Source organism: Apostichopus japonicus, chromosome 3 (assembly GCF_037975245.1).
Source record: "Apostichopus japonicus isolate 1M-3 chromosome 3, ASM3797524v1, whole genome shotgun sequence".
NCBI classification, from domain to species: Eukaryota; Metazoa; Echinodermata; class Holothuroidea; order Aspidochirotida; family Stichopodidae; genus Apostichopus; species Apostichopus japonicus.
In genome coordinates, this window is record NC_092563.1 from 10,733,913 (window position 1) to 10,747,831 (window position 13,919).

Genomic DNA, 13,919 nt, shown 5'->3' on the forward strand with positions numbered 1-13,919 from the left:
CTTTGTAAACTTGAAGGAAATCTGACTACCCAATGATTACAGATAAACTTTGCACTGGGACCATTGGAAAAGTTGTGTATAAACTTTTCCAATAATTAGTTTGTCCAAAGTTGGTGCTCAAGGAAAGGGCAAGTTACAGTTACAACCAGTCCAAGACATTAGCACACTCACCCTCCCTCCCCTCAATTCTCGTTTTGTGTTGAGTAAGGACTTCAAAATGCATATAATCTTGCATTTGAAAACCTATTGCTTTATTGTGGTATCAGGAGAGAATGCGTGATGCTCATGGCAGGTAGCTAATTATCATCGTCCTTTATTACTGTATCATGAAAGACACTGTTAAGGAAGGGAAAGGTGTTTAAAGGAAGGGAATTCGTCAACTGATGAATTAAAGTAAAAATATGAACAGTACATGATTCATCACTCACAATATTCCACAATCCAAAATAAATGTGTGTCTTGTAATTCAAGTAACTATGCCAAATTCAGAGAATCCCAAAGTGTTATTAGGTATTGCCATATAAAGTCAAGCACTATTATTAGGTATTGCCATATAAAGTCAAGCTAATTCACTTCACCCATGCATGTTAGGTAAGTTCATATTTTGTTGTGCTTACCCAGATTTTCAAAGCCTGTCTTGGCATGATTGCACCAGATGTTGAGATTGATGATGGAAAAGGTAATGTTCATACTTAAAGAAGCATTCCTCAATACTAAGTATCTCCAAGAAGATTTACAAACTGCTTTAATACTTGACCATATGATATGGTGTTTTGCTATAGCAATAGTTGCATACCCTAGATGGTCGTAGTAGGATCATGATGCACACCTGATAGATAAGTATCAATGATGCGAATGAACTGCTGGGCTTGTATATTAAAGTAATAGTTTACAGGGGGTCACAAGAATTTGTTTGATATTACTTGTCCTTATGAAGGCATTGTGTTGCAGTATATTCATGTACTAAGAGTGTAACATTTTATGTCTATATATCTGTTTCATACAGGCTCAATCATTAGAAATCCTTATGAAGGCATTGTGTTGCAGTATATTTATATTTTATGTCTATATATCTGTTTTATACAGGCTCAATCATTAGAAATCCTTATGAAGGCATTGTGTTGCAGTATATTTATATTTTATGTCTATATATCTGGTTTATACAGGCTCAATCATTAGAAATCCTTATGAAGGCATTGTGTTGCAGTATATTTATATTTTATGTCTATATATCTGTTTCATACAGGCTCAATCATTAGAAATCCTTATGAAGGCATTGTGTTGCAGTATATTTATATTTTATGTCTATATATCTGGTTTATACAGGCTCAATCATTAGAAATCCTTATGAAGGCATTGTGTTGCAGTATATTTATATTTTATGTCTATATATCTGTTTCATACAGGCTCAATCATTAGAAATCCTTATGAAGGCATTGTGTTGCAGTATATTTATATTTTATGTCTATATATCTGTTTTATACAGGCTCAATCATTAGAAATCCTTATGAAGGCATTGTGTTGCAGTATATTTATATTTTATGTCTATATATCTGTTTCATACAGGCTCAATCATTAGAAATCCTTATGAAGGCATTGTGTTGCAGTATATTTATATTTTATGTCTATATATCTGGTTTATACAGGCTCAATCATTAGAAATCCTTATGAAGGCATTGTGTTGCAGTATATTTATATTTTATGTCTATATATCTGTTTCATACAGGCTCAATCATTAGAAATCCTTATGAAGGCATTGTGTTGCAGTATATTTATATTTTATGTCTATATATCTGGTTTATACAGGCTCAATCATTAGAAATCCTTATGAAGGCATTGTGTTGCAGTATATTTATATTTTATGTCTATATATCTGTTTCATACAGGCTCAATCATTAGAAATCCTTATGAAGGCATTGTGTTGCAGTATATTTATATTTTAAGTCTATATATCTGTTTTATACAGGCTCAATCATTAGAAATCCTTATGAAGGCATTGTGTTGCAGTATATTAATATTTTAAGTCTATATATCTGTTTCATACAGGCTCAATCATTAGAAATCCTTATTAAGGCATTGTGTTGCAGTATATTTATATTTTAAGTCTATATATCTGTTTTATACAGGCTCAATCATTAGAAATCCTTATGAAGGCATTGTGTTGCAGTATATTTATATTTTATGTCTATATATCTGTTTTATACAGGCTCAATCATTAGAAATCCTTATTAAGGCATTGTGTTGCAGTATATTTATATTTTAAGTCTATATATCTGTTTCATACAGGCTCAATCATTAGAAATCCTTATGAAGGCATTGTGTTGCAGTATATTTATATTTTATGTCTATATATCTGTTTTATACAGGCTCAACCATTAGAAATCCTTATGAAGGCATTGTGTTGCAGTATATTTATATTTTAAGTCTATATATCTGTTTCATACAGGCTCAATCATTAGAAATCCTTATGAAGGCATTGTGTTGCAGTATATTTATATTTTATGTCTATATATCTGTTTTATACAGGCTCAATCATTAGAAATCCTTATGAAGGCATTGTGTTGCAGTATATTTATATTTTAAGTCTATATATCTGTTTTATACAGGCTCAATCATTAGAAATCCTTATGAAGGCATTGTGTTGCAGTATATTTATATTTTAAGTCTATATATCTGTTTCATACAGGCTCAATCATTAGAAATCCTTATGAAGGCATTGTGTTGCAGTATATTTATATTTTAAGTCTATATATCTGTTTCATACAGGCTCAATCATTTAGAAATCCTTATGAAGGCATTGTGTTGCAGTATATTTATATTTTATGTCTATATATCTGTTTCATACAGGCTCAATCATTAGAAATCCTTATGAAGGCATTGTGTTGCAGTATATTTATATTTTAAGTCTATATATCTGTTTCATACAGGCTCAATCATTAGAAATCCTTATGAAGGCATTGTGTTGCAGTATATTTATATTTTAAGTCTATATATCTGTTTCATACAGGCTCAATCATTAGAAATCCTTATGAAGGCATTGTGTTGCAGTATATTTATATTTTAAGTCTATATATCTGGTTTATACAGGCTCAATCATTAGAAATCCTTATGAAGGCATTGTGTTGCAGTATATTTATATTTTATGTCTATATATCTGTTTTATACAGGCTCAATCATTAGAAATCCTTATGAAGGCATTGTGTTGCAGTATATTTATATTTTAAGTCTATATATCTGTTTCATACAGGCTCAATCATTAGAAATCCTTATGAAGGCATTGTGTTGCAGTATATTTATATTTTAAGTCTATATATCTGTTTCATACAGGCTCAATCATTAGAAATCCTTATGAAGGCATTGTGTTGCAGTATATTTATATTTTATGTCTATATATCTGTTTTATACAGGCTCAATCATTAGAAATCCTTATGAAGGCATTGCGTTGCAGTATATTTATATTTTATGTCTATATATCTGTTTTATACAGGCTCAATCATTAGAAATCCTTATGAAGGCATTGTGTTGCAGTATATTTATATTTTAAGTCTATATATCTGTTTTATACAGGCTCAATCATTAGAAATCCTTATGAAGGCATTGTGTTGCAGTATATTTATATTTTATGTCTATATATCTGTTTCATACAGGCTCAATCATTAGAAATCCTTATGAAGGCATTGTGTTGCAGTATATTTATATTTTAAGTCTATATATCTGTTTTATACAGGCTCAATCATTAGAAATCCTTATGAAGGCATTGTGTTGCAGTATATTTATATTTTATGTCTATATATCTGTTTCATACAGGCTCAATCATTAGAAATCCTTATGAAGGCATTGTGTTGCAGTATATTTATATTTTATGTCTATATATCTGTTTCATACAGGCTCAATCATTAGAAATCCTTATGAAGGCATTGTGTTGCAGTATATTTATATTTTATGTCTATATATCTGTTTTATACAGGCTCAATCATTAGAAATCCTTATGAAGGCATTGTGTTGCAGTATATTTATATTTTATGTCTATATATCTGTTTCATACAGGCTCAATCATTATTTCTAGCGAGGCGGGAGAGACAGAAGGTTAGTTTGAAATATTTTAGTCAAAAAGTAATAACTTCCTTTTATATTTGATCACAATTACCACACTGTTATATGTTGGATGTGCAAAATATTGTTCCATATGACCAGTTGGTATCCCAATCATACTTTAACCCTTGAGGCAAGAGGTAGCTTAATATTTTAGGGTTCAATATTAGTCATATGCCTTCCAGTTCATATCAATACTTATACAGATGTTTTGTTTGTTTGATGTTCAAGTTAAATTAAGCACTGCTACAAGTTTGTTTACTTACATATATTAGTTTTGTTAAATGAAGAATTATTATTTCATTGGCTTTATAGATTGGTCATTTATAACACATTGTCAACAATCATCATGTTACAAGCGTTTAGAGGTAAACTGTTGAAGTGATATGTTTATATTTCTCAGGTAACAATAACAAAACGCTGTCCTCTTTTGCCATTTCGGGGGGTTCAAGGTTGAAAGCCGATGACTTCTTGCAGAATTATGAACTTATTATCAACATCGTACAATGGTGAGTGTGTTATGTTTTATGTTCATACACGGGAGTTTATTTGATTCCCAATGGTAACCATCCTATAGGACTGTCACAATAATATGATCAAAGTTAGTATCTACATTGGGAAGTTAGAAAATAGTAATGCAGTTTGCATCATAATATTATCACCTTATCCTTGGTGATAAAGATATCACCTTCGATAAACTACTTTTGATGTTTCTCATATGTTGGTTGGTCACAAAAGTACTTTCTTATAAAAAGTCAACCAAGATCTTTTATTTTTCCTTCTATCAAGATTGTTTGTCCTATCTCTCACACTTGACCTATCCTTTCAATCATGTAAATGCATAGCTGATGGTGAAGATTCAGAAGAAGAAAAAAATAATTCTTTAACATATTCCATAGTGAAAACCTTGCAGAAGAGAAAGAGTTTGAAATTGTTGGTACTATTCCTGAAGCCTCAGACAGCAAGGAAACTCCAGGAGCCATCACCAACAATGGAACTGCAGTGAATGGAGGAGCAGAGGACCAAGCTGGTCCATCAATGGGTAACTGAAAGCTGTAGCACACTTTAGTGACAGAAAAATAGCCATTCAAAAGAAACCTGGCTTACAAATGATGGCAGGGCTTAATTTCCAGAACCTGTTTTAGTCAAACATTCAGGCATGAGACTCTTCCGCGGAAACGCGGATTTCAGATTATTTTTTTTTTCATTTTCGCGTTTTTTCTCTTAATTCGCGTTTTTTATTATTTTTTATTATTATTATTATTATTATTATTATTTTTTTTTTTTTTTTGCCGAACATGCTGGACTGTGAAGGGAAGGAACACCGAATTTGACCAGTGGTGGAATCAAGTAGCACAAAGCAAGCAAAAAAGCCTTTTTTTGGTTCAAAAAAGCTAATGGATAGATTTTACAAGCAGAAATTCCACAATTTTTTGGCGAGTTACGTGATGTGATAGATTCCATCTAGAGTCCACCATTTTGCATTTAAGCCCTCCTTACCTGACAAAAAAATTCTAAAGGGGAGGGGGACACCCGCTCCCCTTAAACCCCTCCCCCAGGACGGCGATCAATAAATTTCAGATTTTTTTTCCCCGGCTCAGTCTCATCCCTGAACATTCCATATGTGAAATTTCTTCTTCTTTTAAGAAACTTTGTTAAAAACACAGATGACAGGTTTTGTGAAGGTTAGTTTTAGTTCTTATCCATGCTCTTTCTAACTCAGTGTTCTTGTATCCACAAAAACAAGGGAGGTGTGATACCCCAAAGAAGCCAAAACAACTTAAAGGTATTAAATTGTTTTAGGTCTTTGCAAATGTACATCAGGGTGATATACGCACATTGGTCTACTCCTACACTTAACATTTCTTTACTTCGCCTCTGTAATTTTTTAGGCTCAGTCCAAGAAGATGATGAAGATGAGTTGATCATGATGGAGAGCGAAGATGAAGATGAAGATGATGAAGCATTGTCCTCCAGCAACAGAAAAAGACCCCTGACCGAGGAGACTCACCAGGCAATATTCAAGAAAGCAAGGTTGAGTGAAACAGATGATGATACAAAGGATGACAATCTTGTTGTCTTAGAATCCTGATTGTTGAGAATTAGTGTTGGGGAGGGGTGTTAGAACAATAGTAGTATTACACTGAAAGTCATGCATCGATATTTGAATGCTTAATGGCAAAGCTATTTGTAGAGAGATGTCATTTGGCAGTGTTGAAGGACATGAATGTGTTCCTCAAGTCCACTTCACAATTTGTTTACAATTTGCCCAGCATTCTTGGTGAGTGCTCTAGACCATACTGCTTCTAATACAACCTACTGAGATGAATGATTTAAATCATAGCCCGGATAAAAATCACTTTTACCTAAGTAACTTGTTTGTGTTAAGATGTTGAGATACGTCTTACAGATTATTATTTTTCATACAAACCAATGAGTATAAGAGTGGAGTTTCCCTAATGTGACAATGAGCAGAGTCTTCACATGTTATTTGTGCGTGTGTGTGTGTGTGGGGGGGGGGGGGTGGGAAGCAGAAGTTCTTTGATTCCTTTCTGAAGACAAAAACAAAATTTTGCTTTAGCTTCATATGTAGATTTCCTTGGTGAGTACATGAATGCTATTGAAATTGGGTGGAGGTAAGAAATTCATTGGACTTGAACATAGGTCAAAGACTTATAACTTTGTAAACCAGATAACTCCCCAAAGTAGAGCTTAGATGAAGTTCATACATGGTATGTAAATCTAAGATAATACCTACCAAAGGCAATTGAACTTGGTGGAAGATAAAGTCACTTGAGGTAAATGGAGGTCAAAGTCTTTAACATTTTATACACAATAATCACAAAAATAAATCTTTGAGATTCATATTTGATATACTGATCCCATTTGGTTGGTACAAGCATAAGAAGGAGGTCATTTACATTCAAAACTTTTAGAAAACTATCTGTAGCATTATATTCTGGCAATGTTGTCATATAAAAGATGGCAAGGAGTCACCAAGCCTGTTGGTTTTCTGGTTCATGGTTCAAGTATGTTTAGTTGCAGGAACATTATAAACCTCCCATAAAATTTGCTCCTAACCCATGGGGGGGGGGTCATTAAACCAAGCTTTTGCAATTTAACAACTATGAAATACAATGAGATACCAATCTTTCTTACATCACTAACACTTAATATTATGAAATTTCATCAGAGGAGGTTTAAACAGTCATAACTTACAGTAGCTCTAACCATGTGGTGTAATCATGTATCTAAGCTTAACAAACTTTCTCCTTACTGACCAAGTGTTTCTTTCATCTTCTTGTAAATATATGGGTGATTTGCATTTTAGTTGAGTTACTTGAGTGTCTTTCCATTATCTAAGAGGATATCTTCTCAATGATTCTTCTTGTATCCTTGAAGGTCGTCTTCCATATGCCAAGAAAGTGCTTAGTTTTTGCTCACATTTGGTGACTACTTAATTTGAGGGAAAATGAGTACAATTTGTAATAAGGTTTGGTTTTCCGTTTGTTGGCAGTGTCAAAATGTGCACATGGCTGTGCCAAGAACCAAAATGGCAGCTAGATGCCCATATATGGCTACGATGAATTTGGAAGTTTTTCTTAATAGCCAGGGTCAGAGAGTAGAGTACTATTAAACATTCGCTATGAAAGGTCTTCTTAAGAACTATAAGCCCATCAAATTAGAAATTTGTCCAGTTCTGACTGGGAGAACAATAATCAGAAAACTAAAATAGAGGGCGCCCTTTACTCGTTTGCTCAGACTTTTTAAGGTAAATGTAACGAGCTGTTTTGAAACATTACAGAGGTTGTATGAAATAATTTATGGCTGAAAGATGCATACACACGTGAAGTATGGTATAGAATATTCAATGCTGTTATGATGATTTCAGCAAGTACTGCTGTTGCCATGGTATCCAAAAAGTTGGTTTTTGAGGATTGACCAGAAGGAATGTTAGCTGTGATATCTCTATTTCTACTTGAGCTATGACTTCAAAACTTGGTGGGAATGTGTTATTCTTGATTGAGACCAGTTTCATTCAAACTTGTCTTAGGTTTCTGTGTTATAAATAGATTTCTGGAAGTCAGAAATTTATCATACACTAGCTTCAGCTTTTCTGTATAAATTATAGAGCATATTGTAACTTAAATTTAGTCTGAGATATTGGGGGGGGGGGGGGCTGAATATTCCCTACTGAGGAATGGTGGTGGTATGGAAACAAATGCGGCTGAACTGGCAGTGTGTTCATAGCGACGAGCCTTGAATCTCGCTTTTACATGCAAAGAATAAAACACAGGTTAATGAGTAAGAACGAGCGCTGAGATTTCGGCAATCTACTACTATAATCAGCCACGGTACAGACAATACATCGGTAGGAAGCCCACAATAATATATAGAAAAACGTACTAAAACGAAAATGGTCACAAGCGAGGTCGCAGTACCAAAGTAGAGTCCTATAACGATATGTACAGTATCGTATAAAAGACGAACACAAAATGGATACAAATACGACCACAATGGTCGGAGCCAGGGCTACTACCAAACCGAACGATTCAGAACGGGAGCGAAGACTGATAGTCTTGAGATCTGATCCATCTGAGCTGATGACCAGACGTCACATGACCTGTAATTCTTACGTCACTGTCCACATGGAAATAACATGTCGCTGAAAACAGTGACATCTGGCCTAGATAAAGAGGGCGACAGATATGCTGACCAACGGCATCACAATATGTTCTCCACTGGCAGCTGAATCACATCAACTGCATGTACTTTACGTCAAATGAAGTGGGTAGTTGGTTTTGCATTTAGGATTAATATTTTCATCAATCTGCATTTCTGTATATACAACAATGTATATCCCCACTTATTTTTCACACATGTTTCACTTATGTTTCACATATATGCAACTATTAAGCAATTGATGATTGTCACATACTTAAGGAAAAATCCCAAGCAGTGGACAAGTGGGATGTAAATCTAGGGAAACTCTGACCGGCAACACCCAAAAAAAAAAAAAAAAACACACGAGAAAACTGGGCAAGTTTTTAACTTATAGTACTCTCACACTGTTACTTAAAATGGTACCCTTGTTGAGATGACTCAACGAAATAGCAGTGTGACAATAATCCAAAACTTGTGTTCCACCTAGACACTTCACATTTACTTTTATGTGTAAATTGTACAACTACCACTTATCGGGGACTAATTTAGTGGGACGATGATCCCGCCAAGCTCCTTGAAGGTCAGCGGGACCACCCCCTCCTAAACAACGTCCCGTACAAATACCTGAATACGAATCTTCAAAATACTACAAAATACAAACAAGCATTACAATAATCTACCTTATTATTACGACACGGGGTGTTAATATGTTTTACCCCCTTTTATGGTGTGTGCTTTCTTGGTTATCCGTAATAATTAATATTCAATTATAGCCACATTTTATCTATAGGTTATATCAATTGACTAAGTTTTGAGTTCTTGATTTTATCACTATTGAACTATTAAACTGAAGATATGATATGTAACTATAATGTTTTAGTTCACACAACCTGCATGTTTCATTGACTGGACGATACTGTATTACCGTTAAAGATCCGACAGTCTCGGCAATTGTCGTAAGCCAGTCGATACTGCCTAAAGCATGAACACCGCCACCAACACCTCCGTCTACCACTTGGCGTAGTAATAAACCACCCTGGTGAGCTACGAAACTTCTCTCCTCAGAAAGGACGACCCCCGTTAGTTATTTGTAAATGGGTTGATAAATGATTGAGAGAATGATGGGCTCCTCTAAGCGATCTGAAAATCCTCTCTCGGTAACGTTTCGGGCAGGCTGAGGTTCGTCACAAAGTGCCCTATACACATCTCAGATTCTTTCACAAAAGAAAATCATGTGTCTCATCACGGAACATATGTTATGGGAGTTCCGTTACCCTGTAAACTTGTTACAGTGGGCGACACAGGAATTCGGTTACTCCTAAAATAGAAATACTGGCAGTCCGTCGCCTAGATTAATCTAATTAAACCTATTGTATCTTCCATGAGATCAACGTTACCGCTTCCAGAATACTTTTATAAAATTTAGCTCAAGACTAATGCCAATTGAAACGGCAAGAAAATGTATCAGTGTACGTATCGTATATTTTTCTCCCGCTGCCCCTTGCAAATCGTGTTTAAAAACCAACTATCACAGCCTCTGTGTGGGCAAATACCAATAAATTTTAAATACCCTAATGGCAATGAATCGCAAGCCTTCAAATTGAATAATAGAGGGATTTATGCATAACACGGGTTTGTCTGTTGCCTATCGATGTCATAACCGTTTTCCTGTGCACAAACAAAAGATTATAGCACAACTTGACTATATATATGGTAGCCTGAATGCGTCTCCTTTACGCACGATTAATTACAGTTGTAGTTAAAGGTGGGCTCGCTCGTAAATTCCTCGTAAATTCTGTCCTTCACACCACCCGATTCAAAAATAATATAAATACTACCCTCTACCGGTTCGTCGCTGTTGTCTCGTAATTTCTTAGCAATCCCGTATTTACTGCTAATAAGCAATAAACGGGTTTGGCTACCTGAAGCGGTGGCCTTGACGAAATTCCTGCATAGTTTCTTATCTATGGCAGTGCCAGTAGTATGCGGTACATTATTACACCGTGTTTTCGTGTGTGTTTTGTGATACAAAACTCTGCAGTAGTTTGTTTATACGTTCAGAACTGTTCAAGACTAGTGGGCTGTACAGTTATGGTCGAGTTTTGCATCAGGCGTAGGCTGTAGTTTGACCAGGGAGCTGCTACTCTAGCAGCTCCCTGGTTTGACTATTTTTATGCCTACATGGTGAGCAGTCGAAGTCCGACAGGTTTGGGTGCCCTGGTTTCGTAGTTGATTCACCCATTAGGAAAGCTGTGCATGCTTTATCGAATATTAAAAGTTAAGCCTATAGAAGTACAGTAACCTAATGCAATTTTACTGTAAAAAACCAGTGTATTTCAAACTTTTACAGATGCGCCAGTCTTGTACTAACCTGAGTAAAGTATTTGAAATATTGTAACCGAAGTCGCGAGTCGACATTTTGTTACAGCTCAAGAAACTAATAGTGAATATAAGTCCGATACACACTGACTCGTGTCACAAAACTAAAAACGCAAATACAAAGTGAAAAAAATTTCTGAAGTGATTACAACATTGGGTATCAAACGTATGGTCAAGTCCGTCATTTGTGAACAATTGGTATTTCATTCAATTTAGGTATGAATTATATATAGACACAGTCTGTATTTTTTTTATTATATATATGCATTTTAGTTCTATATCAGGAGGGAAAGACAAAGTATTTTTTGTAATATATCATATATAGATAAATATGTAAATTTACTTATATTTGGGCTTCAGGCCACGGGCCCTTTAGGCGATCACAGAGCACTTGCCCTAGCTGCACCCCATCCTCGTAACCGGTGCACCGAATTAAAAATAACGAAACTTGAACGGTAAAAGGGAAGTAAAAGACGTTGCCATAAGGCGGCTCCACCCTCTTCAGAAATGATTGGCATTTGGCAAAAAGGGAATAAGAAATGAACAATAAATTAATAGTTATTTCCACTGAACTACTGTACTCCAGAATTGAATATCCTGCTTCTTGTTCCGAAAGGCTCCCAACGAAATGCCAAAAAGTCGGCAACGGGGATGAGGGTGGGAGGGGGGTACCCAGCCCACCACGGGGCTACCCCTGCACCTCATCACGACTGACTCGAATTAAAACTCTCAATTTGATACTAGTCAACCAAAAATTGTCCCAGAGTTGAACTGAGATTGGATGGAATTGAAAAAAAAAAATACTAGCTGTCTGCATGGATCATACTCTATACTATTGTGTGACCATATAGGCGTACGGGCTCTAGTCAACCAGGAGGAACACTGGGGGAAGCTATTTTACTTACCAGAGAAATTTAAAAATTGACCGAAAGTTCCTAGCATGATTAATTCATTTCAAACTTCGACGTCAATGAAGGACAAAAAGAACCATACAGGCCTATGCCTGACTATAAGATCATTGAACCATCACAAAGAACTACTTTTTTAGCTCTTGGGAAAACTCCGAATAATCTTCCATTTGCCGAATCCTGAAACTGGGAAGTACGGGGTGGGGGGATCCGTCTTGATCCGCAGGTATAGTGAACGTTCACCACAACAAGTGTGTTTAGCTTGGGACTATAGAATTGTCAACCTTGTGAACATATATTTTTGGGGGGATGGGGGGGGGGGGGAGGGGAGTCGGCAAATTAAAAAATACAGGGTAAACAGAGGGAAGGAAATACATCAGTGCATGAGAGGAGGTGAGAGACAGGACTGATTGATCGTGTCGATAGTTTTTTTTTATATATATACATGTGATACACGAAGATAGACGTAAAATGTAGCATCGTTTCGACACTACAAAGGGGACCCTCCTCCGCCCCCACCCCCCGCCCCCACACACCCACCCTCCCCACGTTCAATATCATATCCCCCCTTGCCAACGGAAATAAACACAAGTATAAATAAACCGATACAGATATTTGTACCCGCTGTTAATCCGCAACTATTCCGGCTTGTTAAATCGTGTAGATTGACGGCTTCGCCGTCCTTTACTGCTTGTAGGCCTATATACAATAATACAAAGCTGAATGTTTCTCCTCGATCGAATTTCCCCAACCTTGCCCGCCTTGAATTAGAGGGTGGCCAAGCGACTGCTTCACAGTCATAGCTACTATCGAACAAAATGGACGAAAGCAATTGATCTCAATCTGGAGATGCAGATGTATCAATAGCTGCAGATCCAACGGTTTGTGAATGTCGCACGACCTGTTAACGAAAGTCTGGGAAAAGTGTTTGCCCCTGTCGTATGTATGATCTCTTTTGTTCAGATACGTTCTTTTACTTTCTCCGGAATACGCCTCCATATTTAGCAACCTTTCGTGCGTCAAATTACAATCTCGATACTGTGTTACTGCAAACTGGCTGTATTCAAAATACGTACGAAAACACTGTGCTAACTACCTATCAACTTGAATATCCACAACACTGACCAACGTACAGTAAACCATGGAGGTAAAAACACCTCCATGAGTAAACAAACGTACATCACCCGCGGCCATAGCTTGCAACACGATACCGTTCACAGCCAGGTACAGCTACGATCAGGTGACCACTCAGAAAAGTCATGTGAGTAAAGGGTGACACGCAAAACCACTGAAATCAAAGCCCCCTATTTCTAAAAGTATACGAGCGCCCCCACCTTTAAGGTATCTTTAAAAATCACCCATGGCTATGGATTTAGCACCGGGGTTGCTAATCGCCAGAAATGTTCTTATTGCTGGGTAAACGCTCCGAAATACTTAAAAACAAACAAAGCCATCTGACTCAACCGACTACCTTAAAGGCATTTAAGACTCGCCCCAAACCGCGTGTCGCCCTCTGAAAAAAGTTAACTTTCCGTTGGTTGCAAGTGAAGTTTTCTTCTTGTCGCTACAAAATGCAGGCAGTAATGAAACGTGATACCTTGTTATCTTTATCTGGACCTGAGATGTCCAACGCGCTATATACATTGTGTTGTGGGTATTGACCGTAGCTGCATGTATTGACTGTACACTAGTGTCTAATTACCGACCGTATCAAGCTTTGTGTGTATTTTCTGAGATCGATGGTGGTGTCTAACACTTCTGTTACACCTCATTTGAAACTAGGTCAGATTACCGGCATCAGACGTTTCTTCGTGCGCGAGTCTTCACTCCCTTTAAACTATCCGATTTTGTGTGGGACAATCCCAGATGTGACAA

At 36.4% G+C, this 13,919-nt stretch overlaps 1 protein-coding gene across 1 annotated transcript in view; it reads left to right on the top strand.

Moving 5' to 3' along the window:
- LOC139963099 (SUMO-activating enzyme subunit 2-like) overlaps positions 1-7,417 on the top strand; it is a 34,994-nt gene extending 27,577 nt beyond the window's left edge. Inside the window, exons 14-18 of the mRNA XM_071963617.1 lie at positions 622-679; positions 4,048-4,086; positions 4,496-4,601; positions 4,992-5,134; positions 5,985-7,417. Of these exons, the coding sequence (XP_071819718.1) occupies positions 622-679; positions 4,048-4,086; positions 4,496-4,601; positions 4,992-5,134; positions 5,985-6,184 (546 nt within the window). The 3' untranslated portion in view covers positions 6,185-7,417. The remainder of the gene's footprint in view (positions 1-621; positions 680-4,047; positions 4,087-4,495; positions 4,602-4,991; positions 5,135-5,984) is intronic.
- Positions 7,418-13,919: the final 6,502 nt, after the last annotated feature.